Source organism: Parus major, chromosome 5 (genome assembly GCF_001522545.3).
Source record: "Parus major isolate Abel chromosome 5, Parus_major1.1, whole genome shotgun sequence".
Lineage (NCBI taxonomy): Eukaryota > Metazoa > Chordata > Aves > Passeriformes > Paridae > Parus > Parus major.
In genome coordinates, this window is record NC_031774.1 from 46,755,118 (window position 1) to 46,781,005 (window position 25,888).

Genomic DNA, 25,888 nt, shown 5'->3' on the forward strand with positions numbered 1-25,888 from the left:
TTCATAATGACTTACTTTTACAATGCATTTCTAAAATGCATTAATTTTCTGGATTGATTCTGAGAGGTTTTAAAGACAAACGGAGGTGCCCAAGTACCCAGCATGTCCAGTACTGGTTCCCTGGGTGGCCTTGTGTCGCATTTCAGCATTGTTCCTTATGTTTACAGTAAGGAGAATAATATTTACTTGCTTTCCAAAGCTGTTGTGAAGGACTTTGGGCTGCACAGAGGTAGACCATAAATGGGCAAATGTTACTCTGTAAATACTGTCTTAACCATAGGGCTTGTTTTCTTTCTTTGTGGAAGGGCTGCAGAAAAAGGAGGATGTAGAAAAGTTTTCTTTCACCTCCAAAAAGCAGCCAATGTATTTCCATAGGGACTTGGAAAGTTGAAGCCTTTCCCACCTTTTCTAAAGAGACTTTAGAAAATCAGTTTAATCAGTGGCCAGGTAGTGTCTATGTGTTGCTGTCATCATCAGAGGTGGTGTTTAGATAGTGAACAGATGAGGATTTGGTTGTCAGGCAGCAACAATTCTTATGCTAAAGATGGATTTCCCCACTACTGAACTTTTTTCCAAATTTTTGTGCCAAACTTTGTTGTGGGGATCATGAGTGTTTCGGGGACCAAGTGTACAGAGTGCTGTAGTATTGATGCTAAATATTGTGACAAGAAACATTTTTTGCTAAGGGGAAGAAGAGCTTGCACATAGGACATGACATTAAAAGTGATCTTCTAACTTATTAAAACCAGTTCCTGTAGAAATTCTTGCTATCAACTTTGATTAATTTTTCTGTATTCATCATTTCAATTATGTATCTTGGCCCTGATGCCTTTAGGGGGAAGTTTCATAGTTTGACATGTACTAGCAGCTTCCCAGCAATTTCAAAGCAAAAGATATTTATGTCTCATTTAAGTCTTCAGTTTTTGTCCATTCTAGCCCTTTGACTTACTTGCCCCTTCACTCCCAGACACCAAATGCGTTTCCTCTCCATATTTGCTTGCTAGAATAAACAAGGCAAACTTTGTTTTTCTTTTGAGTGCTCTGTTTTCCTTTTTGTTGTAGTAGTGTTTCTTATTTCCTTGGAGATGAATCACTGGACATAGAATTACAGAATGGTTCCACATGATAGATATGGAATTTTTTTTTTTTTTTTTATAACCATTTCATATAGATGATATGGCTTTTTTTTTACTGATAAATGGATTTGGGTCTTTCATTCTTTGCTATTTTCATCTGGATGATCTCAAATAAGGGCATAATGTTTTGCTATTACTACTTAGATCAATAATTTCATAATTCATACTCTTAGGTCTTATTCTATTACTATTACCATTATCAGATTCCCAAGATGATCCATTTCTTCCTTTTTCACTTTCTTATTTTGCTGGTTTATTACTTACCTTGCAGTTCTTTCACTAATTTCCATCTTCTTCAATTTACCATTTCTCACTGAGAACTACAGAGGTTCCTTACTCAAGTCAGTGTCCCGATCTAGTGTATTTCTTCCATCTAAAGAATCTGTATTATTATCAGTAAAGAAGATCAACTTAGAATGGTAAAAGCTTTGTTATGCTTTTGTTGCACTGGAACCCATTTTTCATTTGTCTCTGACCTTAACTCAAGATGTAACAAGAATGACAAACCTGGGATACAAATTTTCTTACAAACTTTGTTTTTTAATTCAAGTTTCATTGACACTAGCTGAGGTTTTGTTACATAGCTTTCCATTCAAGAAATTGCACTATCTTAAGAATAATAACATTTTTTCTTTTTCCAGCAGAGGAAGACAGTGTTTTTGATGAATCTGATATTCATGATACACCAACTGGACCTTGCAATAAAGAGTCTCAAACTTTCTTTGCAAGACTGAAAAGAATTGGTGGCAGCAAAATGGTGAAATATCAACCAGTTGAGATGAATGCTCAGAGAAGTATGAATTATTTTTTTGGTGTAAACTCATGCAGAAATACAATTTCCTACTCTTAGTTTCAAGCTACCAACTTTCTTTGTACAGTTTGTTGCACTGCCTAATTTTAATATAACTACTCTGACTCTGAAGAACACGCATTTCCAATTTCTTTCAGGAATCTCAAAGTAGGCACTTCAGAGTAAAAATACCTAAAATCAGCAGTTGTTTCTAGAAACATTAAACTCTTTTGAATTAAAAAACAATTAAGATGATTTTTTTGAATTTTCTTCAACCATCCAGCTGAAGACTTTTTACTTAAATTATTTTTCCCAGAAACTGATTTTGTTGATAAGGTGGGACTCTATACTAGGCAAATTTGTTGTTGCTGCTGCAAATATTATGGTTTTCCATTGGCAAAAACGGGGTTTTCAAAAAGTAGGAACTATTTTGATTTCAAATTTAGGTGTCTGGAATCAACAGCCTCAAAAAAGTTGAAGAGATTTTCACTACCATCCACCTGCCTGGTTTTTTTTCCCTTTTAGGTGTTTGCAGAGGGAGGGGAAGTGATTCTGACTAGAGCAAACACTTGAACTTCTATCACTGTTTTTTTCTGCACAGTGATTTGTATGTGGAGAATTTTGAAATATGGAGATACTAATGATTAGGAATATTCTGGTTTATGTGAAAATATGTAAATAATAATAATAATAATAACAACAACAATGGTGATAATCTTTGAAAATGTTCTCAGTGAGTGTGTTCACATAACAAAGAATCAGTGCAGTGGCAGTGCCAGAAGGTGCAGCTGTGCTCACTGCCATTCTCCCCAGGATGAGGAGGGAAGACTGAGTGTTGTGATAGGTGCTGGACCCTACTGGGTTCCAGGATCACCAGGAAAAATTCTCTGATCTCAGGTTTGTGCTGCAATATCCTCACTGCCAATACTACCCTTGCTTCTTGAATCAGAAGCATCCATTTTAAGCCTGTTCTGCTGCAGTAAATAACAGATGTTCTACATGCAGACATCCCAAGTATCTGTGGAAATTACATGCCTATGCCACCTCCTTTCAGTGCACAAGGTTAAACAGTCTATCTTCATCGTACATCTGTCCAGGATGAATAGACTTTGGGCAGCATTTAGGTAAACTCTACTATCCAAAATAGCAGGTTTTTGTTACTATTTATTGTAAAAATCCATGTAATTTGAGGTTAAATCTGAGGTTAAAATGTAGGCAATTTTGACTAATACTGGGCTTGTATTTAAAATGTCAGTCATGTTGAATTGTGATACAAAGATGAAGGTATCTGCTGAAAGTCTCCAACTGAGGTAGTATTAGCTTTTTCTGTTTTGATCAGGTGAAATAGAGCTGGCTGAATATAGAGAGACGGGGGCCTTACAAGACAGTATTCTCCGCTGTGTGAGAGAAGAAAGCATTCAGAAAAAAAAACTGCGCTCTCTAAAACAAAAATCTCTTGATATAGGGAACGCAGACTCCCTGTTGTTCTCATTAGACGAACATCGCAGGAAGTCCTGCATAGACCGGTGTGACTTAGAAAAGCCTCCTGTCCCTGCTGCTTACACCATGCACAGGCAGAGCGATTATGGACGGTCTCGGCAGAATTCTTCTACTAAAGCTGAAAATATAGACGCACAAGAAAGCCTTCCCCATACAGAGAGTTTCCAGGAAACAAAAAGACCTGTCATCCCAGAGGTTAGGCTAAATTGCATGGAAACCTATGAAGTGAAAGTGGACTCCCCAGTTAAAACTGCTGGTCCCAAGGAAGATTTAGATCTGATAGATTTGTCCTCTGATTCAACGTCGGGTCCTGAAAAATATTCAGTGCTCTCCACTTCAGACAGTGACTCTTTAGTCTTTGAACCACTTCCTCCCCTTAGAATAGTGGAGAGTGATGAAGAAGAAGAAACAGCAAACCCTTCGAATGACGAGGTCTCTGGCAAAACTGCTGTTTCATCTCCAATTCCTATCAATGTGTCTGCACTCAGCCTCAGCACAACTCCGCTGGTACAGTTCAGCATTGAAGATTGCTCCAAGGACTTTAGTTCTAAGGATACAAGCAACAGTGCTTCAGCAGGAATAGAGGAGGTAATTTCCACTTCTCCCAAAGATCAAAAGGAGTCTTCAGAGCTAGTTAAGCCAGAAGAATTTCAGGACGTGTCCTCTGGAAACTCACTAACGCTGAAACAGAAAAGAGACCTGCTGCAGAAATCATCTGCCCTTCCAGAAATGTCCCTTGATGATAACTCTGAGCTTGGTGTGGAGGAAATTAAACCCAGTGGAACAATTCCAAGCCCAAATGTAAAGACAGTCCTTATCAAAGTCCCCGAAGATTCTGAAAGGCAAACAGAAGGGGATAAACTTGATACCAATACAGAGTCTGACACCGAGCAAAACACAGAGCAGAAACAAGAAGGGGAGACTGAAGAGTCAGAATTTAAGATTCAGATTGTTCCTCGCCAGAGGAAGCAGAGGAAGATTGCTGTGAGTGCTATTCAGAGAGAATACCTGGACATTTCTTTTAACATCCTTGACAAGCTGGGAGAGCAGAAGGAGGCAGGTGAGCTTACTCACCTGATCAAAAGGCTTATTTTTATGTGAAGGTTTTAGTAGCAGATCTGTGTAAGGAGATGTATGTATATATGGTGAGATGTGGGTATTTATAGCATCTGAAGTGCTAGCTGAGTGCTTTCAGGTGCTTGTTTCTCACAAGGAATGTGCTAACCATTCAGGTACGATGAATGTGTGAAGGGCCCATTTGAAAAGGAAGTGGAATTCTGTTACAAAAACACTCATTCTGATATCCAAGTTAGGAAATGAAACTCCCTGTCCTCTTTATGCTGGGAGTCAGAAAAATGGTCATATTTCTGTGCCTTTTATCCTGCTAATCTAGTCCAGGATACACTGATTCTCTTTTGGTGTAGTGATTTTTGGCCCTTATTTCTTTTCCCAGCATAAGGCAGTGGAAAGCAGAATGAATCACAAAGTGCAAGGCTGAGCAGGCTGTAGACTTCAGAAGTGAGAGCATTTGGAATTAGCCACAGTTTGCATATAGACATAGACATAAACATATATTTTGTTTTTATACACTAAAACCTGTTTGTATCCTTCTTTGAACTGGGTGTCCACAAAATTTTCATGGTCTGTGTTTTTTAAAGATCTAAAATTCAAAGGTGGGTAATCCACTGTGTACCCTATTTTTTTTTTTAAATGCAAAGATTTTTCACTAAGTTTTTTCAGGTAGAGAGAAAGGGAGTTTTAGCTTTTCCTCAGATTCCAATTGGATCTATCAAACCGTTTGAAAATGCTGTTGCCTTTTTAATTTCTTGACTGTTTTTTTCTCCCTAGGATTTTTCAGTTATTAGAATTTTACCAGGTTTTTAAACATGTTAATGAAAAAGGACAGAATCTGTCAGGCCTCAGTTCTTTGTTGCCATTAAAGTGAGGGGGAATATTTATGCATTCCTGACTGTACTTTTTTACTTAATTACTTCAAAGGGAACCACAGTACAAATTCTTCTTAGGAAATTCCACTTTTACAAGGTGAAATTGTTCCATGTAATGCTAGTTACACTGTTCCCTTTATGTTTCAGGCCTGTCATCCCATTTATGGTTCTAATAAGCTGAAGAACTACTGGAGCTTTATAAAAATTAAAGAGAGCTGAGTGCTTTTGAACCTTTCATGTAGAGAAGCGTGGTCTTGAAAGAATTGTTCAATTAGACTCGTTGCTTTTTTTGACCATTAACAAGGGCCAGTTTTCATGCAGTGATGAACACTGTTACCCTCGAAACTGCTTGGAAGGGCCGTCCCAGTTCTGAAACACCACGTGGAACCTTTTTAATGTAGAGTTTTAAACTGTGAATCTTCAGGATCAAATACTAGATCAGCAGCCTCTTGAATAAAAACTGCTGATATGTTGGAGTTAAGGCTTTTAAAAGATGCTAAGCTGTCACTTAAACTAGTTTTACATCAGTGGTCTCTCTTATTTCCATGTTGGTGGTTCCAATAATCACTTGAGTGGAATCATCATCAAATTCTATGTGCATTTATTAATCGTGAGTTCTAAAGCCCATAGGCAGAATTCTCCTTTAAAAAGTGATTTTAAGAAATAGATCCCTGTGCCCCTATAAAAATTCTTATGACAAACACACTGAATCCTGTTAAAACTACTGGGAATGCCAGATGGTGAATGGATGACTGAAATTATGTGACAGGGCATCTGGGGAGAAGGAAGGAAAAAAACTTTGTTGATTTTAAATGTTGAGAATTTAAGCATGATTTTCACATGCAGATCCTGCTGCCAAAGGACTTTCAACACTGGAAATGCCAAGAGAGTCATCATCTGCACCAACCCTTGAAGCAGGTGTTCCAGAGACAAGTAGTCACTCTTCCATATCAAGTAAGTTTACCTCTGGTTTGAGGATTAAAATCAAAGTTACTGTATTTGTGCATCAGATATGCATCATGTATAGTAAATTCCTTCCTCTGAGTTCCCTTGATTCTTTGAAGTATAGCTGTTTTGGATATCATTAGAACTGTTGAATCTCTGATGGTCAGCAGCATTTTAATAGCTAGTAGCTAAAGATTTTCTCTTGGGACATGGCAAGTTTGACAAATGTGGTTTTCTTGAATTAAAGTAGGTAGCAGCTGAAAGCAGTAATTCCACTAAAGCTGAATGTTTATTTTCCTCTGTGAGAAAGCATTGTCAACTGTCAGTGCACAGAAGAAGATGAGAGTCCACAGGACTGTTACTATGGCCTTTGGTACATTTTTTGCTGTACCTTAGGGAAAAAATCTCTTGCAATTTTTATAAAATCCCTTGAATGCCACTTCCTCAGCTGCTTGCTGAAATGTGGTATCTCTTTATCTGGGACTCCCATAACCATTTCAGTTGAAAGTGGACTGTGTTGCGGAAAGCAGACATGACACATGGCTTAACAGAGCACATGATGATAAGAAGGTGGAGGTACCTTAGAACACTTAGCAAAAGTCAGAATGGTGTGTCCATCTAGGTACCACATCTGTAGGCCAGTGGGACAGAACTGTGGCTAGTGAAATAGGGAGGGGAAATAACTTACTTTGATACCAATGAACTGCTAGGTCAGCTTAACTGTCTTACTGAACTTCAATTTCAGATTGCTATAGCAATGTTAAATTTTACTTTCTGAAATTCATCATCTGCTAATTTTTTTGGAAAGAATGTCTGGCTTATTGAAGGAAGAATGTTATTTTAGACATGCTAATTGAGTACCTCCCCAGTTTTCCCACAAGCATCTCAGGTCATGTGCATCTTATAGAGTACATTTGTTGGCCACCTAATATACAGATGTCACTTATTAAAGCAGCTCAAGAGGTGCCAGTTAAGACCTATCTCTCTTGCTTTTAGCCTAGTGCTAGTGGCTCCTGTAAATTCCAACATATGAAGCTGGGAATGGTACCTATATGATGTTGAGCTTCCATTCCTATGTAAATATTTTTTTTCTCTTTCTGGAAACTTGCCTCAGTTTCCAACTGCAAAAAGCGATATTAGCTCTTCCATTGTGTCTCTTGTACATTTAGACTGAAATGTTTTTAATCTTCTACTATGTATCTTTAATGTGCTTTGCATAGTAGGCCCTGATCTGGCCTGTGAGCACAAGACACTTCTGTAACACTAATAGTTAATATTACTTGTTCAGCCAGTGCCTGGCCACATGAAGCAAACATCTTTGACTGCGACGGGAAGATTTTGCCTTTGGACTTCTCTTTTTGAGTAGAGAATTCTACACAAACAGAAGGATTGGCCAGATCAGTAGATAACAAATGAAAAGTGTTGCCAGCCACTGCATGAAGGTTATTGACCTTTTAATGTGCTTGTTAGGTTTCTTGTAGAAAACCTGATAGAGGAAAACTTCCTCCCTGTCATGGTCTAACCCCCGCCAGCACCCAAGCCCTGGACAGCAGGATAGGGGAGAGAACAGGAAGGATAAAACCTGGAAAACTCATGTGCTGAGAAAATTGACAGTTTTGTAGGGAAAGCAAAACCTGTGCATGCAAACAGAGCAAAACAAGGAATTAATTCACTGCCTCCCATGGGCAGGCAGGTGTTCAGCCATCTCCAGGAGAGCAGAGCCCCATCACAGGTAATGGTGACTTGGGAAGATGAAATCCATCACTCCAAGTGTGTCCCTCCTTTCCTCCTTCTTTCACCCACTTTATATACTGAGCATGATGCAATATGGTCTGGAATATCCCTTCAGTCAGTTTGGGTTACTTGTCCTGGCTGTCTCCTCCCAGCCTTCCATGCACCCCCAGTCTCCTCACCAGTGTGGCAGCATGGAAAGCAGAAAAGGCCTTGGCTCTGTGTTAGCCCTGCTCAGCAATAACAAAACCACCTCTTTAATATCAACCTTTTCTTCAGCACAAATCCAAAACACAGCCCTGTACCAGCCACTGTGTCGAAAAATACCCCAGCTGGAACCAGCACATCTTCCTTTGCCACTAGTCAGTCACAGGCATGAAAACTCACATGCTGGTCCACAGCAGTCATCCTGGATCCAACACTGTTCAAAGGTTGGCTTCTGATATTTTTTGGCTTTTAGATTTTTTTTTGTTAGCTCTCTGGTGGTTTGGATTTTGCTGTTTTTTGTTTTTTCCCCCTTTAACTTACCATTATTTGAAATCATTGCTGTCGTTGAGAAAGGTAGATAATCCTGGAAATCCAAACCTTCTCAACAGTAGCCTGATTATGTGATATATTCATGAAATTTTTTAAATTACAATCACAAAAAGCTGCTAAGAAATTTCAAAGGGATCCTCTTCTCTATTTTGACAGTCATCTGCACTCCAAGCAGTCTTGTCAGTTATAACATTAATTGCTGTTCTTTTATCAGGAAATTCTATGCTTGATAAAATGATAAAACATCTATTTAAAATCATTGCCCTGGAAACGATGGAAATTCTATTTTTCCCTTAATTTGCTGTGAAAGGAAGATGCAATATAACTTTTAAAAGTGAAACATAGAATGGTCTCTTGGTCTGGTTCAATTCTACAAGTTCAGTTATTCCAGGACTGCTTTGAAGAAATGCTGTACTTGGGCCAAAAATTGGAGTTTAAATGCACTTCAAAAGGATGTAACTGGAAAGGATGTAATGAGGAAAAACTAAAATACTTTTCATTTTCACTGAAGTTTTGGTTTTGGTTGTTATTGCTCAAGGCCTGTATTTGTTTTGTTTTGTTTTTGAGGGAGTACTCTGCTTACTCTGAATTTTAAACTGTCTGATAGAAAATTAGTAGAGCAAGTTTAGGAGAAGGCACTCAACCCTTCAGAGCTTTCTGAAGGTTGCAGTTTATCCCTTATCTTTTCTTCCTTATCATAGTTAGTAATGTGAAATGCTGTGTTTAATTTCACAGCTTAGATGGTTAGAGTTTGGAATTTTAGAGTGGAACTACCTAATAGTGTTCCTTTTAATGAAGCTGAATGTAGTTGTAAAGGAAAATGATCATTCAGAGAAGATTTTACTTTGTTGCCCTTGCTCTAAGGGCCTGTTGAGGGAAAGACTAAAGCTGTACTTAAGGCAGTATTTTAAAAGCTTTACTGGATACTTTTGTCAGCAGTTTCACAGACCTTGTTCAAGCAGGGCCTTAAAACTCTGTTTTCATACAGTGAACAACAATTTTAGTTTCAATGATGGAAGTATATTGCTCAGGCTCAATTGTCCAAGTGAATGCATTATGCTCGTTCAATTTGATTTTTTTTATGAATGGAGAAAAAAGTGAGAAAGTCAGGAGTAGTGTATGATCTTTCTTCCCCTGTTTAATTAGAGAAAGTGTGTAGAATCATTAAGTTGGAAATTAGCTTTAATATCCTTGAGTCCAACCTAACACTGTCTAGCACTGACACTAAGTCATGTTCCTAAGCATCACACTGATATAAACCAAAAGTCTTAAGTTTTAGGTCTCCCTTATGGTTTTACTTTGAGCATTACCCAGTGATACAAACCTCATAAATCAATCTTCTTAATGAAGTAAACTGTTGGATGAATAAAAATTGAATGTTTGTTGCTTGATAGCTCTCTGTAAGAAAACTGGCACTGAAGTTACAGAAGGGTCTCATCTTCAAAGGCTGCTGAGTTCCCACTTCAGAGAATGTGCAGGTGTTCTGCCTGAGGGATGGGTGTGTAGGAGGCAGGTTCGGGTTGTGCCACCCGTGAAGGATGCTGGTGATACATAGTGTCAGTGAATTTGTTTTCCTCGGTTCAGCATGGACACAGCAGTCCTCCATGCTTTGCTGGGAGGAGACTGAGCTTCCTTCCTTGGTACCTTGTATGTGAGATTCAAGTATACATTTATTGCCTCTCAGCATGGGAGTTTTGGGGTAGTATCTTAACGCTTCACAGATACCAAATCTTTTGATGAGCTTTCATAGTGTTTGGAGTTAAAGAGGCACTGACAGTTGACACAGTGAATCCAAGTCTCCTCTGACTGGTGGCACTGGGGCCAGAATTGTACCCTGTGTAGTTGTATGAAAGGTGCATATTGACTTGAGCAAGATCCTTAGAGCAAGCCATCATTGTCATTTCAGTATTTATATCATGTTAGCTTTTAAGATCAGGAAATGAGAGTAGTTCTAAATGTTGTCTGAGCTCCTGAAATCCTTTTGCATTTCTGACTTGCAGCTCAGTTCAGACAAATGAAAAGAGGCTCTTTGGGAGCTCTGACAATGAACCAGCTAATGAAGAGGCAGCTGGAACACCAGTCTAGTGCTCCCCACAATATCAGCACTTGGGATACTGGTGAGCTGCATTTATTGTTCTTTATTTCTATTTCCTAAACCAATTACTGTGTAACAATCAACTTAGAAAAAAAAAAAAAAAAAAGGGAGTTTTTCTATTCTACCATTGCAGACAAGTGATCAGTATCAAGTCTAAAGTGAATCATGATAGAGAGTACAAGATTATCACTTAGTAAGAGTTGGAATAGTTATATATTTGGGAGGTAGACCCTCTGGTACAGTGTTGTCCCTTTAATTGTGCATATTACTCAGATTATTTCCTGGTCTCATTGAAAGAAATGGAAGTATCACTGTTGAATTCATTAGGTATAAGATTTTGTCCCTGGTGCATGGAATTATTTATTTCTATGTGTGTTTACAATGGTGGTGGTACACCAAAGAGTTGTGCCTTATACCAGCCAGTTTTGCTTCTCTTTAAAGAAGTTTTTACCAACTCATGCTGAACACCTGAAGTTTCTGTTTACTCACTGCTTTTCTCCTTTAAAGATGAATGCAAAGCAATGAAAACTGAATTAAGCACATAATTTACTCACTACTCATTTTATTTGTCTTTTTTTTTTCTTCTGTAAAACACTTTCAGTTATACCAAATTCATAGCAGATGTCACTAAATAATAAATTAATTTTGGTTTATCAAAAATGCTAGGTATTTTAGTGCCCATTTTGATATTAGTGGCATTACAAAATTGTGCTTCTCAGGAATTTATCAGCAGATTCAGATGCATCTAGAGAAAGGAATGCTTAAAATATTATATGGAACTTAGCATGCTGAATGAATGTCCTTCCATCAGCCCTGGACAGCTGAGTTGAAATTTTTGGTTAATTTAGTCTCCAGCATCAAGTTCCATTGAACTATGTTGTGTAGCTGAAGGGTGGCTGAAGATAGGGTGCATAGTTCAGGATTATCTTTTCTATTCTAGTCTGCTAAATAGCATGCTCAGCATGAGACCCTTAAATCATAAAGATAAGAATTTGCCAGTGCTAACAATGGGGGTTTTGTCCTATGAGCAGGTAAGTTTATTTATTGAAGAGCCTTAGCTGGATCACCTAGTCTCTCAGGCAGGGTTTTAGAGATTTAAAAGTTACTGCCTTTGTTGTGCAAGGAATACTTAGCCTGTATTCAAAATGAACAGGTCAATACTCAGAACGCTTCAGCATCTCTGTCTAGTTAATCCTGTTCCAAATCTAGTAGCTTTCTTCACATCCATGACTTTTCCCTCCAAAATTCAATTCAGATAAAGGCCTTCAAGCATGGAGAGGAAAAATGAAATGTTTTTTTTCTGGAAACCTTTGTCCCACCACTACATTCAGAATAAAATTTTTATTTGGACAGTTTTTTGTTTTGTTTTTTTCAGACAAATACTCAGTGTGACTGTTTGTCATTTCAATGTCATACCACAATTTTAAGACTCATTATACTCATGTATACCAACTAGGAAGTAGTCTCATCCCACATAAATATATGATGTGTTTGGTCCACACATACTTTATTAATTTATTTTTTTATTACCTGGGTAGGTGTCATGTGTCTCTTCCATTCTTATTTCAAACCACTCTTTTCCCAAGCTTGCTGTCTGTAAAATAAAATCATTTTGTGCCTGGCTTCTGTCACTACAAACTATATCTTGTAGTGTTTTGGTATTTCTAGACACCTGTTTCTTTCTCTTTTTGTAGCTCATATATTCCGGATCTTGTAGAATCCTTATGCTAGCACTTCCTTTCCTGTTTAATGACTCTTGTCTAAAATGCCTTCTTTATTATTAGGTTATCTGTGTCCTTTTTCCTGTATGGACTTCTTTAATATTTCTTTCCCTTTCCTTTTTATGCTTAAAAAATTAACTATTTTCTTTGGTTTGTTTGGGCTGTTTGTTTGTTTTTTGTTTTGTTTGTTTTTTATCTCTAACTGTTTTATTTGTCTTTCTCTTAACTGTTTAAGACTTGTGATGCTGTTGACTGGTGACAGGTGCTGGATTTTTTGGTTCTGGAGACTGAAGTTCTTTCTCTATCCACAGAGCAGATACAGCATGGAAAGAGGCTGTGCAATGTCCCTGTTTGCCTAAATCCAGATTTGGAGGGACCACCACTGAGAATCAGAGGTTAGTTCAGTGTCTGTTTGACCTAGTCCTCTGCCAAGACTGTCAGGAAGATTCCATGGTTAATACAAAATGATTCTGAATTTTGTGTTCTATTCAGCTATTAAAGCCTTCAACTGTCCTGCAGAAAGTATGCAGAGAGTGACTGAATCTCATTTCTGTATAAACTCTCCTCCCTCCCAGCTGAAATACATCCAGAGTCCCTTACAGCCCTGCGATGGGACAGTGACCTACTTTCTTTGCCTAAATCACTTTTTTTCCCTACTGTTTACTGCACAAGAGAAGACATTTTTGAGTAGTTATGTCTTATTCCAACATTGTAGTATGCCTTATGACTGCTTTTAGCATTTGTGTGCTGCAATGGGACTTAGATCTAGAGAATATGACAGTAAAACTTCCAAAGTCATGGCAGAGAGATCTTTATGCATCTGAGAGGGGAAGAAAAACCTGGCTACAAAATCTATACCTATCCCTGCATTCTATATGTTCTACATTACTGGAGTATTCTAGCCTTCCTGAAGTGTCTGCTCATATCCAATAAAACCTTAGGGAGCAATTATAAAGTTCTGAACTAGGGATGTAAAATAAATGTTTCCCTCCATGCTTTGTAAAATGGTTGTTTAAAACCTACCTTATTCTCATTTAACTCCACTTATTTTGAGTTCAAAAATTTGGGAGCTTCTTAGCTTATTTTGCTCAAGAGATGATGTTAAATTTGCTTTTCCTGCAGTAACCAGGATTATGTCATAATAAATTCCATCTAAACCTTACATGGAGAAGCTTCCCCCTATTTCCATAGTTAAATATTACCAGAGCAGGCTAATGTTAACATTAAATCTGAATCTGCAGATTGAAGCAACCAGAAAGAAAATTGGCAATGGATTACTTAAACTGTAATTCAGGAAAGCAGAACTTGGAGAAGTCAAGAGTTTGGGTCTTCCATAATACATAACTTTTCCCAATAATATAAGCATTTATCAGAAATTAGGTGCACAAAAAGTGCCAAGGGTGAAGGGAGCCCCATATATTGGCACTATGGGAAGTTAATTCCCAGTATGTATGTGGGAATGCTGCAAATCTTCTGATGTCCAGTCTCATAGCAACTGTAGAATCATCTTCTTTACTTAATAGATACAATTGCACCCAATTTCCTGGAATTTTGGGTTTGTTATCTTTTTTCCCCAAGGATTTATCTATTTTTAATTGATACTTCTAGGTAATTGGAATAATCTGTCAGAAGCAAAGAATGTGCTTATATGTCTTTTTATAGACACAATTTATTTCTTATTTCTAGGCACAGTAAAGCCATTATGGCTATTCTTTAGAAGTCTGCTCATCAAGCATTTTGGATTTCTGTTTGATGATTCTTTCCTTTTTAAAATTATTTTCCTATTTGCCTTAAGGTGCTACAAAATCTAGTTTGCTATCAGCACCCAGTATAGTCAGTATGTTTGTACCTGCACCAGAAGAATTTGCTGATGACCAGCCCATTCTGATGACTGACAAGTAAGTGGATTTTTTTTTCTCCTTTAAAAGAACTAGTTGAACTTCAAATATGTCAAGTAAAGTATAGATATACTTGATGCAAATACAGATTCCATTCTATCATTTATCTCTATGCTAATTTTTTTTTTTACCCCAAGGGAAAGATTTTCTAAACACTGCTAGCAAGATGTGTTTTCAGTTCAGTAGGACCTGAAATGATGACTCATTGTGTGTGCACAGAGGGCAGGGGAAGCACTTTCCATCTTACTTTAAATCAAGGGTTCCTTGTGATCTGTCAGAAACCTCTTTTGTCTTAGGGGAAAAAAAAAAGTTCCATTTAAAAATTCCTTTGGGTTTCTGTTGAAATCAGTAGCTGTCGATGTGTCATCATGTGTCATCTACATAGCTTTTTTAATGCTGATTCTCACTGAATCCTCAAAGCTTTTGCAAATCTCTATTGTTTGGTTAAAATGCCTGTAAAGGGAATGTTAGACAGAAGTGTAGTCATTTAGAAGAGAAGTGAAGCAGTCAGCAGGGAGCCATGCATTGATTTGTTCAAAACTTGGGAAGAGAAACCGCAAGTTCCTGTGTGTGCTCAGTCCAGTAGACAGACAGACGTACAAGGATGATCACTGGAGAAAGACAGGGCCATTGTGCAGGCTGTGATTGCTAGTGGATCTTACAGTGTGACAAAGTGAAGCATCCCAAAGTTAATCTGGTCTGTGGCACTTCCCTTGGCCATTTCACCAAAGCTCAAGCACTACCTATTAACATACAGACCAGCTGAGCTTGACTTCCATGACTTCGTTGGCATATTTTTTTATGTTCAGTAAAAAAGGCAAGAAAGCTGCCTGTTCAATTCCATTAAGTTAAAATCTCACAATCTGTTGGAATCATTAGCAACTCATTGATCAAATTAAGCCAGCCTTCCTACTGGGTTGAAATAAGCCAATTTCCCACATTGGTTTGCCTTTTTCATAGGTTGTGAAAGCCTGTCTCATCTCTCCCAAATCTGACATCCCCTTTATAATTAGACATTCTGGAGCCCTTTCAGACCTTCATCAGTTGTCTTTGACCATTTCAGAAAGGATAAGTGACTCAGCAGCAAATCTGCCCTGGGAAAGGAGACTTTTCTGAAATCAAAGGTTCTGTGCCCCTGAGAGGTCTTTTCATTTATTTCTTAATAGCTGTAACTACTGTGGGAACCAATCAGATCATTGTTTTCTAATTGTATAATTTGTTATTCATAATTCATGAGTGACGGGAAGGGCAATGTGAAATTGTTCCATCTCTTAAAGATCATCTGTGAGTGTCATTGTTTGTATCTTTGGTGCCTGGGACTTAGCCCAAGCTGCACAAATTGGCTGTGCTCACTTTGCTGAGGGCCAGTTTTCACTGCTGCAGATTTCTCTTGGATAGGGCAAACCAATGCAGTTCAATACAGTGAGCGAGCTGGAGTACAGTTACCAATAAAGGACTCAAAACAAGGCCTGCCCTGTGGCCCTTTTTCATTTGTCACTTAAGAAACAGACAGTGTAGCTAGAAAGAAATTTTATTAATGTTTGAAAACTACGGACTGTTACTAATTATAGAAAGATCACAGTTACATTATCCTTCTAAATAAATGTGGAATAGAATCTACTAAATAAAAATACTTTTAGAAGACATAATTATACACAGATCTATGTATAGTAATGGTTTGTTTGAAATTTGTTAACATCAGGATTAAAAACTTCCTTGCAGGTGCCATGACTGTGGGGCTATTCTTGAAGAATATGATGAAGAAACACTAGGCCTGGCCATTGTTGTGCTCTCAACTTTCATTCACCTCAGTCCAGACTTGGCTGCTCCTCTGCTGTTGGACATCATGCAGTCTGTAGGAAGGTAAATTCAGGACTTTCCTCTCTCCAATGAGATGGAAAGGATTTTGTGCCTGGAATTGAGTTTACATAAACTTCAGTATACAAATGTGTATATTTTAAAACTCTTACGTGAATAACATCTGGTTCCGTCTTGTTACTCATCATTTTATAAATTTCTTATGTAACTTCTTCCACTGTCAGTTCAATTTTTGGCAGCTCCTTTGATGTTCTCCCCTTTTACCCTGCAAAGGGAAATTCCAGCTCAAGAATCTCCTCAGCTTGTCCCACTGTAAGCAGTGAGGTAAAGAATAAAATCAGATCTTCTACAGCACCCTTATTTATTTACAACCTGGTGCAGCAGTTGGTATGCTTCTTAATCTTGGTCCTTGAAAGAAAAGAAAATTCTACTGCTAGTTTTTATTCCTCTTCCTAGTTGCTCCTTAAACTGTTTTGGATTTTTTATCCTGCCTCCAAGTGATTTTTATACCCCATTTGTGAGAATTTATGCTCTTTTCTGCTTTCAAGACAGGACTTTTTAAAAAAGCCTTCTCTTTTCTAATAACCTCCCTTACCTTATTTTCTTCTGCTCTCTTGAAGTCTTTCTTAATAACTAGAGTACCTTGGTCCTGTGTTTCCAAAGTAATGCTCATAAACATCTCTGTTCTTCTTACAAAAATTGAATTCTCTTGGCTGCCCCTTGTTGCTGCTTTGACAGAATTTTTCACTTTTATGGAGTTCCTGCTTTAGGAGTTATGCAGAAATGTGGTTAGCTTTACTGAACTTTGCTCCTGGAGGGTTGTTGACTCCTAGGTATTATCATTCATTAGCATACCTGAAGCTCTTCAGGCTTTTCAACCATATTTGGTATGCTAGGTGAAAATTTGTATTGCCTTATAAGGGCTTCCAAACCAGGTGCTGTGTGAAATTGTCTCTGAGAAAGTCTTGAACATTTGCTGCCATTGTTTTTCTCTTTTTACTTTTACCCAGTGTGTAAGGGATAATTAAGGTGTACCACTACCATGGAATTATGTGTGGTTGTTGTCTTGGCCACTTCCACAATCTCTTGCCTCAGAGGTGGGATGGATGTGATGGGGTGTTCCAGAATAAATTTCTGAGCAGCACTAGACATGCAGAAATGTTACACAGCTCTCCTCCTACACGTTCTTTCTGGTGACTGAAGTTCAAAGTGCTCGACTTCTGCAGGGGCATGGCTCTCCACAGCCCTGCTTCTCCACTACCTCCCAATTCCATTTAAACACAGCAGCTCTTCAAGTCCCCCATTTCCATTAATTGCATGTCTGCAGTTCCCTGCTGTTGCTGCTAATTAACTCTGATGGAGGAAAAAAATTCTGATCTAGACGGATGCTGCCATAAATACCACAGTACTACAGCCACAGAGAGTAAATAATTTGGAAAATGAATTATCAAGGGATGAGGCATAAGTGGGCTACCTTTTTCTGTGTTTTGAGGGGAAAATGCTGCATCTTTAGAGTGAGATAGCTGATTGTTTTAGAGCAGCAGATGACAGTGCAACATGGAATATTCCTGGTAAATAAATGTCCTGCCTTGTTCCTGCTGGTTACAATTTCTGACAAATTCTAGGTCCAATAAGAGGCTCCCCAGAAAGGAATTACTTTGAAAATATGCAAAATAAGTTGTATATATAAGCAGAGAGGCATTCAGGTGCCTCATGTGTATATGTGTTGCTCTTTCATCAAGTAGTGCCATATACATCTCCAAATATTCATCTACCAGCAGAAGTGAAAATGAATTAGATTTTTTGCATTTTTATTCTTACAAATAGAGCTGCTACTTTCATGCATAGAAGAGGAAATAAGGAGTTAGGAAGTCCAAGGTCTTTCAGAATACCTAAAAAACACAGAAAAATTTTCAAAACTTATTTGGGTACCCACAGGCACAGATAGCCATCTCGTGGGATTTTCAGAAGGGAAAAAATTTCTGCGTTCAAATTATTGACAATTAAAGGTTGAAGTGTTTCTAAGACTCTGACATTCATTTAAGTTTATGCTCTGATTCCTGAATCAAGATTTTTCACTTGGTGATTCTTATTTAACTGTTTTTCAGTGAGATTTAGCTTTCCAAGCATTAAAGCTGTGTTTGAAAGTTATATTTAGACTTGAGATAGTGAGGAGCTGTGATAAGCTTTACTTCTGTTCTTAACGTGTACAGATTTGAACACATCCATTTTCTGTTCTGCTTTGTGTTCTGCAAAGTGGAGGTAATGATGAGAGTTCATGGAATTTGTGCAATAAAATATTTAGAGTAGTAATGATAAATATATACAGACTGTACATTTCAGAAAGTTTCAGATGTTCCCAAGTGTTTACTGCAGTTCATGTCAGGTCAAGTTTTTCCAAAGTTAGAAACCTAGTGCTTTGTTTGTTATAAAACCCATGCTTGCATTATCACATTCAAAAGGAGAGAAAAACATTAGACTGTTCAGAAAATTAGACATTTTTGAAAAAATATTTTACATTGTTGTGTTTCTGTACTTCAGCAGATTTTTGAAAATAGGTATCATGTCCATTGGGCGTGTAATTGGTCTCATTGCATTCTGCAGAAATCCTTGTGTGCTTTAGTGTAAGCTGATGCTAAAGTTATTCCAGGACAAAAACCTTGATTGTGGTAGCTTCAGACTTTTCTCACCCAGAATTAGCTTTACACACCAGAAATAATATGTTGCATTTCAGTGTGGATTCCTCTTAACATTACTGGAGTAAGGAACTCAAATGTGTTTTTCTAATTTATGCTAGAACAACTGAAGATAATGAAATCTTTAATCCCTTGCACCAACAAGTTTGAGATTATTGCATTGTTGGAAGTATGCTGTGTCCCCAGCTTGTCAAGAATAATTCATGAAAATCACCATCATTTTGGTTTATGCTGTTGCATTTGACTGAGGTGCCTTAGGGTCCTTTTTGGATTTTATTGTGTTGATTAGAAAGGAAACTCTCTTCAGAACAAGGATGAGCAACAGCTAAGTCCAGGATAAAAGGATCATGAATAAAAAAAAACCCATTGAAGATTAGATATAAAATAATGTAGCTCTATAAATTTTCCCTTAGACTTATCAACTTATATTATCTAAAATACTGATTTGCAGCACATTAAGGTAAATATTTTATGGTATTTTGTATATAAGGGATGCTTCTAGTGTCCTTTTTTGTATTGGCTTTGAGTGTACAGCTTTTTAGTGACTTTTGGTATTAAAGGTGTTTTGCTTTGATATTGTAAGCCCTGATTCTGTTCATTTATGTGTCCGGCATATTGAGGTGCATGATTTTACTTTAAGATTGTGTTCAGTATTTTCACCACCAAATGCCAATATTTGGCTTTAAAGTCTATATTTAAGTACTAAAGTAAGTGACCTGATTTTTGAAAATACAGTAGTTCTCATCTGACTTTGGAAGAGATAGGTAATTAGTGTTTTTGAAAATTAGACTAATTATTTAGGTGCTAATATCTGGAACTAGAAGCCTCAATTTCGGTGGCCAAGCATTGAATTTTTGCTTAGTTTGTGTTGCTATATTAATCAGAAACAATTCAGTCAGTAGGCAGCTTCTGGCAAACTTTTTTTGTCTAAAAAAAAAGATACCCCTGATGTGCTGTAGGGCAAAAAAAAATTACTTCATTATCTTTGTGCTACAAGAGGGAGGCAAGATTTATTTTTGGAGAAATTGAGCATTAGTGAGACTGCGAGACTGAGTGGAGTTTATGTTATGCAAACATGATTTTTCTGAATTTAGGTGCTGTGCTCTTCAGAAGATCTTTATGGTAGCATTTAAAATATTCTCTAAAGTTTATGTGCATTATTTATTTAAAATGGTATTTTATTGGGTTACTTAAAAATGAGACACACACATACAAAAAATCAAATGAGCTTCAATTTCTTTTTTATTTTTATTCCAGGTTGGCATCAAGTACCAGTTTTTCTAATCAAGCAGAAAGGTACTGTAGCAAAGGATACCTTGACAAAAGTGAAACAATCAATCTAAAGCATCATTTTTCCTGATCCTGAAATCAACTAAATTTAACTTTTATTTTTTATTTTTTTTTAATTTGTGAGTAAAAGGAAGATTATGCCTTTTCCACTTGTTTCAAATATCCTTTGTTTTCTGGAGATGAACAGGAGCCCATATTCATATGTGTTAAAGCTGGAAAAAATCAGATTCAGATGCTGTTTGGTCTTCACAATTTCAGTGCAGCTTTTTCTAACTGGTTCTCTATTCAGTATTTGTCTTGATAAACTATCTCCATATATTCAGTCAAGTGAATCATCCTTGGCCATGGAGAATCCCTGGTAGTGATGCCTCATTATGTAAATCAGATGCTGAATAGGATAAATTCATTTTGTGAAGCTGTAAAGCATATTAAGATGTGCAATTTATGAGTAAATAGATAATAATTAGGCTTTTAAAATTAAACGATTCATTTATGAATGATTAGGGAGTACTTCATCTTTTGAAAGAAACTGCAAGAGGCAAATGAATATTATAATATTTTTGTTTACCTGTTGTTCATATGTTTTGTGAAAAGCCAGAAAACTTAATCTGTATCACTGAAATACACAAGGTGAGAGCAAGATTATATTTTAAATTCAGATGACTCACAAATAAAACTATGGGGAGAATCAGGAAAAATAAAGCTATTTATTGAGACAAATACTTCAAGTATGTGTATGTAATTTTTTTATCTATTCATAGTTGAGCTCAAGTCATAAAATCAACATGCTGTTCTTTTTTTCAGGATCAGGATACTTCTGTTTTTGAGTGTCTCACTCATAACTGAACACTTCCATAATTAAAAAGAATAGCATCATCTTTATTTTCTCCATGTAGTCAGCTATGACAAGTGTTTAATCTGCAATGCAATTTTTTTCTTCTTCTCTTTTCATTTTCAGCATGATGATCCCTGGAAATGCTGCAGGTGTGGCCAAGCAGTTCCTCCGTTGTGTGTTCCATCAGCTGGCTCCAAATGGCATCTTCCCTCAGCTCTTCCAGAGCATTATTAAAGGTAATGTGCAATACCTGAGTGCATTTCTGACCCTCAGTTTCCTCTGTATGAACAGCCAGTGCAAAAATGTCATTCAAATTTCAGATGGAAGCTTTTTGCGGACCTTAGCCACGTCTCTGATGGACTTCAGTGAGCTGAGTTCCATTGCTGCTCTGAGCCAGCTGTTGGAGGTATGTTGACAATTGGCTATGTTAGTGATGCTCATTTTATTAGCATTATCAGGGTCATTTCTCCTCATTCAGGTTCAAACTTGCTTCATCAAAAACACTGTGAATTTTTATTTTGTCCTCCCTGGCTGTCCTCACCACTGGTAGTATGTCTCATTCCTTCCCCAAGCACTGTTTTTTGTTTTCAGGAACATTTCTACTCATACATCTCAGTTCTCCCTCTTCATTTTATCTGATGACAGTTTCTCTTAAGTATTCCAAAAATCTATTGCCTACCTTTGACTGACTATGCATCTGGCTTATTTCTACTGTACCATTTGTCTTCCTGCTAGAACTAGTCACTTGCAGGTATCCTGCTCTTCCAAGAACATGGCAATTGCCTCATACAAGATGTTGGCATCACTTCAAAACTCTCATGTCTATTCAGGCCTCACCCTAGGACACAAGCCACAAATCATACATGGCCAAGGGAGCATTAATGAATATATCTTCTTTAAAACTGTCCAAAGGAAAACATGAAAAATCTGGTGCTGAATATTTTGTGTTTTGCTTTTTCTACTGTCCTGTTAGTCTAAGCATGTGTTTGGATCCTGCTTATAACATTTTGGCTCAAAATCTTATGGTCAGTACTTTAGGAAGTACTAACTTTCACATACACAGCTCAAATTCCCAACACAACACTATCATTAACATAGCAGAAAAAGTATGCAGTATTTTGTCTCAACAAATTAACCTCAGAACTTCAAAATACAGTGTCAGGGACCATTTCTGCGTGTGTATGATTTCACAGGTCTCATTTCATTTCCCAGGGTTTAAACAACAAAAAAAATTTGCCAGCAGGGGGTGCGATGCTACGCTGTTTGGAAAACATTGCTACCTTCATGGAAGCCTTGCCGATGGATTCCCCCAGCAACCTCTGGACCACAATTAGTAATCAGTTTCAGACCTTCCTTACTAAACTCCCATGTGTTTTGCCTCTTAAGGTATGATGTGTGGATATCTGAAACAAGCTATATTGTCATTGGTCAGGATGTACTGAAGCTGTGCAAAAACTCTGGATAACCAATCAGAGTGGGTTGTTGTGAATGTTTCCTAAAGATTCAGCTAATGTTTCCAGAGGACTGGATTTATTGTATCTCTGATCCATCCCTTTAATTATGTGTTCTGTGGGTAACAACAACTCCGACCAGGGTACTTTTCTCTTCTTGGCATTTTTCCTATGCCTTTTCTATGCCTTGTGAGATTAGAATACTGCATAATATATAACTCTTAAGAGAGTCAGTATTTAGACAATGAAAATCTATCTGCTTTTCACTGGTAAACCTAAAAAAAACTCTTAAGAAGAGCAGCACTACCTAATTAATTTGCTAAAATACACAATAGTCAGACAGGCAGAGAGAACTGAGACTATTGGGACTTGGGCCTAGCCTGTTTGGCTGACCAAGTTGTAGTTCTGATTGTAATAGAATATTGTTGCAGAAACTGAATCCAGAAGCTGAATTCAGAAGAAACTGAATCTCTGATTTCTGAATGCTCAGAGGACATACAGCAGGATCTTATTCCTGGTGTGTATATTTCAGCAAACATAGTAAAAACTTCTGAGTCTTTCCAGTAAACTCCAGTAAATTAAATGGAATTCTGATACACTTACTCTATTTTCTGTGGTGGGAGTGAACTCAGTGGTAACTTCTTCTATAGAAAGCAGGGTTGTTCCATACGGGCTGAGGGATCCAAAATCTAAATCTCTGACTGATAACATTGTCTTTTAAATTGGTTGTCACCACCTGGCTACTTGAATGATACTAAATTCCTTGGCAATATTATGCAATAGTCAGATCTTGAAACATCTTTAGATGTTGGTAAATTGTGGCACTATGCTTCAGCACTTACTGAGCCAAACAGGCAATAACCATTCCCTCTGTGTACTAGCCACCCCAAACTCCTGCATCTTATGTAACTGAAATACATAAAAATAAATCAATTGGATCTTAGTATATAGTATATAGTATGCAGTTCCAACTGCATATCCATCATTCACGGAACTTTTTGGTGGAGTGTTTACTCTTATTTCCCTTCTATTCATGGGTGGTATTATTAGTGATACAAATGAAGCAATTTCTTGCTCCTGAATTTTCAATCTCCTGTTCTTTTCTTTAGGATCATAGGGGACACTTCAATATTTTAGATGTTTACAGCAGGGGTGAGCCAAGACAATGGATTGATCCTCAAAAGTCCATTCAGTGCTGTAACCCATGTGATTTACTTGAAATAAAGGTTACATCATAAGCAACAACTTAAGGAATCTGAAACAGCTGCTGCCAGGACATATTTCAATGTACAGGTCTTGATGTCTTGAGATACGAGGGAAAATATCATAGTCCAGGACAAGCACAGAAATACAAAATAAGGTAGATGGTGTACGTCCATGCTGTGGTATGTTACCACTGAAGGGGTATGACTGGGATATTATTGTGCACAAGAATAAGCCAGTTTAGAGAAAGTAATTAAAAATCAATCATCAGGGATAATTTTTCAGACTTCACTTGTAAGTTAGTCATAGTTGCTATCACTATAAGCAAGATATGTACACAGAAGGGTACTAACTTCTTTTCTTTTTCTTTTCTACCTTCAAATATGTTCAGTGTTCTTTAGACTCTAGTCTAAGGATCATGATTTGCTTGTTGAAGATCCCTACCACTAGTGCCACCAGGGTAAGTTCCAAGGAGACAAAATTCTATTGCCTCAGATTTAGGCAGCCTGTGCAATTGTATGAATGTGTTCATGTCCCCTGGCTAGGAAAGTATTATATGTAAGCATAAAATTGTGCAGTCCAATACTGTTTGGAGAATGATAAGAGCTTTGGAATCTAGGTTACAGTAAAGTGGGGGCAGAATTACATTCTTGTGTGGGTGTGAATGTATGTCTTCTTAAAGATTTGATGTTCTCTTTTTCCCTCCTCTGTTTTTTTCTTTAAAAAAAAAAAGTGTAATGAGCTTCTTTAGATGTTTTTCAGTACAATTCCACTGAAGTCAGTGAGGTTTTCCTGCATAAACAATACAGAATATTTTATAAACACTGTGTCACAAGTGAAACTATTTTCTAACTTTTTGTTTCTAATTTCTGACAGAAGCATGAAGGCATATGATACAGCTGTTTGACTAAAACAGTGTGAATCCCAGGCAGATAGCCTCTGAGCTAAAAATAATGCTGTTCCATTCAGGAGCCTCAGAGTTGGAATGCTTCTTTGCTTTTTTGGGCAACGAGTTATTGATTTCTGTAACACATGTCATTGCAGAGTCTTCTGGAACCTTTTTCAAAACTACTAAGTTTTGTAATTCAGAATGCTGTCTTCACTCTGGCTTACCTGGTGGAACTATGTGGTTTGTGCTACCGAGCCTTCACAAAGGTAACAACGACACTCTATTTTCCTTTAGACACAAGTGAAAAGCAGGACAAAGTCATGCTTCCCACAAGTAGTTTGGAAGTAAAGATGGAATCAGCATCAAGTTTCAGGCATGTCAACAGTTTTAAGGTAGTTTGGTTAATCAAGTAGTGATCATGGTTCAGTGCCTTTTAGTAATGCTGAGTTTTACATTCAAAGACACAGATGATGGGAACCTGCTGCAAATGTTGCTCAGAAGAGTGTTTTGATGTGATCTTGGGACATGGGCATTTTTTTCTTATGTTGAGAAGATACCTGGTATTCACACATCACATAAAAAGTCTGTACAGTCCTATCTTTCCTAGTGCACAAGTTCAGCCACATAACTTGTGAGTAAAAACTTAAATATTCCTGGTAGTGCCTTTAGAGAGCACAACTGTGAGAGGAGGCAGTAGACAACTACCTAAAATGGAAGAGTCCAAGTTAGGAGCTTTCCATCTTAGATTCTCTTCATTCTGTATTGGGTATTTTCCTTTGGCATGCATGGCTGTTGCTGTGTAAAAAGGAGTACAGTATATGTATATGTACACTTCCAGAAAGTTTTAAAGTTTCCTGAATGAAAGCTATGGTGTACAAATAACAGTTTTTACTCGGGTTTATTTTTGTAGCTATCAGTGAGAAGTTTAACAAACAAAAAAGCAGATGATCCTAAGGTAATATATACTCCATTAGGTAGATTGTCAAGGCAGTGAGCAAAAGTGTTGCCTTCTCCACTAAGCACACAGTTTTCCATCCTTGATACATTTGTCAGAACAGTAAATAATCCTCAGGAAACACTCAGTCATAAGTAGCTACATGATTTTTTGTTTTGATAATGTACAACTGGAACATGCATTGTTTGAGTCTTCTTAAGACTTCACTGTAGAAACAGTGAAGAAGAAATGATAGAAGCAATAACACTCTCACAGAGAAACTGCACCACAAGAAAATAAGAAACATTTTTACAAAATGTAATGGTTTGAAGCATTAAGTAGAAATTAGCAGTATGTTTAATGACAGCAAGCAAATTCTAGCTTTTTTTCTCATTTGAAAGAGAAGAGTTTATGCAATGGAATAATCCTGAATACTGAAGAGGTTGCCTAGCTTTTGAAATTATTTTGAGTTA

At 37.3% G+C, this 25,888-nt stretch overlaps 1 protein-coding gene across 12 annotated transcripts in view; it reads left to right on the forward strand.

The window, feature by feature from the left end:
- Positions 1-25,888, forward strand: part of UNC79 (unc-79 homolog, NALCN channel complex subunit) — a 105,805-nt gene that overhangs the window by 54,513 nt on the left and 25,404 nt on the right. For 5 of the 12 annotated variants that reach the window (XM_015631726.3, XM_015631729.3, XM_015631728.3 and 2 more), the window contains 13 exons: positions 1,778-1,930; positions 3,266-4,486; positions 6,219-6,326; positions 10,586-10,702; positions 12,713-12,796; positions 14,197-14,299; positions 16,022-16,162; positions 20,071-20,109; positions 21,062-21,174; positions 21,259-21,344; positions 22,151-22,324; positions 23,984-24,052; positions 24,637-24,747. In XM_015631726.3, the coding sequence (XP_015487212.1) occupies positions 1,778-1,930; positions 3,266-4,486; positions 6,219-6,326; positions 10,586-10,702; positions 12,713-12,796; positions 14,197-14,299; positions 16,022-16,162; positions 20,071-20,109; positions 21,062-21,174; positions 21,259-21,344; positions 22,151-22,324; positions 23,984-24,052; positions 24,637-24,747 (2,519 nt within the window). The other 7 variants (XM_015631733.3, XM_033515097.1, XM_015631734.3 and 4 more) reach the window with 5 other exon arrangements.